We start from the raw sequence: 2,759 nt of genomic DNA, 5'->3' as shown, positions 1-2,759 counted from the left end.
TCTGTCTGTCTGTATGTATGTCTGTCTGTCTGTCTCTCTATCTGTCTGTCTCTCTGTCTGTCTGTATGTATGTCTGTCTGTCTGTCTCTCTATCTGTCTGTCTCTCTGTCTGTCTGTCTGTCTGTCTGTCTGCCTGCCTGTCTGTCTGTCTGTCTGTCTGTCTGTCTGTCTGTCCCTCAGGTGTCCCCGGTGGAACTGGAGCGTCTCATGGTTCGTCTCCCCAGCATGTTCCGAGTGGAGCTGAGTGGCGTCGGAGCGACTTTAGAGAAGCGATGGAAGTTCTGCGGCTTCGAAAGCCTCGGGTCAGCGTGACACAGGAAAAACGCACACGTGTGTGTGTGAATGTGTGTGCGGGCGTCCGTCTGTCCTGAATCCTGTTGGATGTATCAGCATGTTGGACACTGAGGAGGAGACAGACTTGGACTCACTGCTGGACTCACTGAGATGGACTCGTTGGGTTCACCTGATCTTCCTCTTGATCCTGGATCCTAGTCCTCGGCAGTCTGGTCTCGGGGACATCTGGATCAGAAAGAGAGAGGAGTTATACCAAAGTTGATCTTTTATACGTTTGGTTTCAGAGAAACAGTTTCCTTTCTCTACAAAATAAGAGCGTCCGTGGCCTCCTTTACCACAAAATAAGAGCGTCCTTCTATTATTGTGTGTTGGACATGTTGAGACCTGATGGACTACGGGACACGTCGTCCCTCTTTGGGACACTCTAGGATTTGTAAACATTGCAGAAAAATTCTTTACAACCATTAAAACATCATATTTAAAAACACAAAGGATCTTCAATAACAAACAAACAATACGAGTAAAAGACCTCAGTCAAATATTAAAAATTCAGACATTTATTACAATTTATTAACAATCAAAAATATATATATTTGATATTACTATTATTATTATTATATTATTAATTATTGGATACTTTTAATAATATAATAATTATTACATTTATTATTATAATTATACTATTAATTATGACATACTTTTAATAATATTATAATAATTATATTTATTATTGTTATTTTATTATTACAATTATTTTATAATTAATAATTAAATAATAATAATACAATATTCATTGATTACAACACAACCCACAAACAGTCCTTGTCGCTGTCCGTGGTGCTGAAGTGACAGATTTTTATATCAGATCTTCATTCTTCTGTTTGTTTGGGATATAAAACATAAAATATTAATAATATATATGAAACATTCAGGCAGTTAAAACTTCAGGAAAAAGTGAATTTCTGCAAATCATTTCATTTTTCTGATCCTTCTGGATTTAAAACCCAACAATCGTCAGCTGATCTGTAAACGACAGATCATGACATACATACAACATGAGCTACATGTTACTATATATCAGTATTACAATCATGACATACATACAACATCTGTATTTAAATATCATTCATGAAAAGTTGAGTGTTGGTCTTTTGGAGTTGGTGTGTAAACACAATATGAGCTCATATGTATGTCTCCCATATGTATCATATGTATGTATTATTATATATTATATATTATGATATACAGAGGACATGTAAGATAATAAAAGAAGATAATTAGACCGACGAGGAGCAAAAATATTTGTTTCCTGCAAAGATCGTGACTTAAAGATGGAAAATGATTACTATTATTGTTATTATTATGGGAATACTGGGCAGGATGAAAATATATGAGTCGTGTTTTTAAAGAATGATGTGAGAGAAGTGAATTAAATCATTCCACCTAATTTACTTCATAATGTTTTATGAAGTTACATCTGTATTTAAATATCAGTGTGAGAGTTAATAACTCTAACGGATCGACGATGACGAAGACGATGAAGGTGCTGAAGATAAGGAGGTTTTGTTGACGTCAGCTTTATGTTTCTGTCACATTATAAAAGATGATTTCTTTAAAGTTAGAGGAGTCTTGTTTGTTTTTCTTAGTTAAATAAAGTTGTTCTCATATTGACTTCATTTATGAGTAAACTGTACTTTAATGTTCTGTTTTAAATACTTTTTACTTGAGTAAATATACAGAAAACCTGAGAGACAAGTGAGAAAAATGAATCGAATGTTTCTCTGCCAACTTTATAACTTAAAAACAGGTGAATTATATTGATCTATTCATTTTGTGTGTTTGTTGTTGTAAAACTCTTTTCAGCCACAAGAGGCCGCACCACTTCCTCATATTTTAATTGTGATTAAAATAATTCATGTTTTTATTTCAGCTGAGTTTTATTTACATAACTTACTAAAAAAAACATATGAACCATGTGTTCAGAGTATATGGGGAAATGTCTTAAATCATAAACACAGAAAACATCTGAGATCAGATTCATTTAAACCTGTTTCACTTTTATTGATTTATTTTTCTTCTGTTTTTCATGGTGTTTAAAGGCTGACTCCTTTCATCGTCATCCTCATCGTCATCCTCATCGTCATCCTCATCATCATCGTTATCGTCATCGCCACCATCCTCATCGTCCTCGTCGTCATCGCCATAGTCCTCATCGTCATCGTCGTCCTCATCGTCATCGCCATAGTCCTCATCGTCATCGTCGTCCTCATCCTCATCATCCTCATCGTCGTCCTCATCATCCTCATCCTCATCATTATCATCATCATCCTCATCATCGTCATCATCCTCATCATCATCATCATTATCATCGTCATCGTCATTGCCACCATCCTCGTCATCATCCTCATCATCGTCATCGTCATCATCCTCGTCATCGCCATCATCATCATCCTCATCGCCATCAT

At 35.8% G+C, this 2,759-nt stretch overlaps 1 protein-coding gene across 1 annotated transcript in view; it reads left to right on the top strand.

Annotated features, from left to right (window-relative positions):
* The window catches only part of LOC116379172 (ecto-NOX disulfide-thiol exchanger 1-like), a 3,310-nt gene extending 2,393 nt beyond the window's left edge, over positions 1-917 (top strand). Inside the window, exon 3 of the mRNA XM_031841108.1 lies at positions 181-917. Coding sequence (XP_031696968.1) covers positions 181-312 — 132 coding nt within the window. The 3' untranslated portion in view covers positions 313-917. The remainder of the gene's footprint in view (positions 1-180) is intronic.
* The last annotated feature ends 1,842 nt before the right edge of the window (positions 918-2,759 follow it).

Source organism: Anarrhichthys ocellatus, unplaced genomic scaffold, assembly GCF_004355925.1.
Source record: "Anarrhichthys ocellatus isolate YVR2014 unplaced genomic scaffold, GSC_Weel_1.0 scaffold3831, whole genome shotgun sequence".
In the NCBI taxonomy this organism is placed as follows: Eukaryota; Metazoa; Chordata; class Actinopteri; order Perciformes; family Anarhichadidae; genus Anarrhichthys; species Anarrhichthys ocellatus.
Note: the sequence above shows the minus strand (reverse complement) of the source record. Positions and strands in the feature narration are given on the sequence as shown.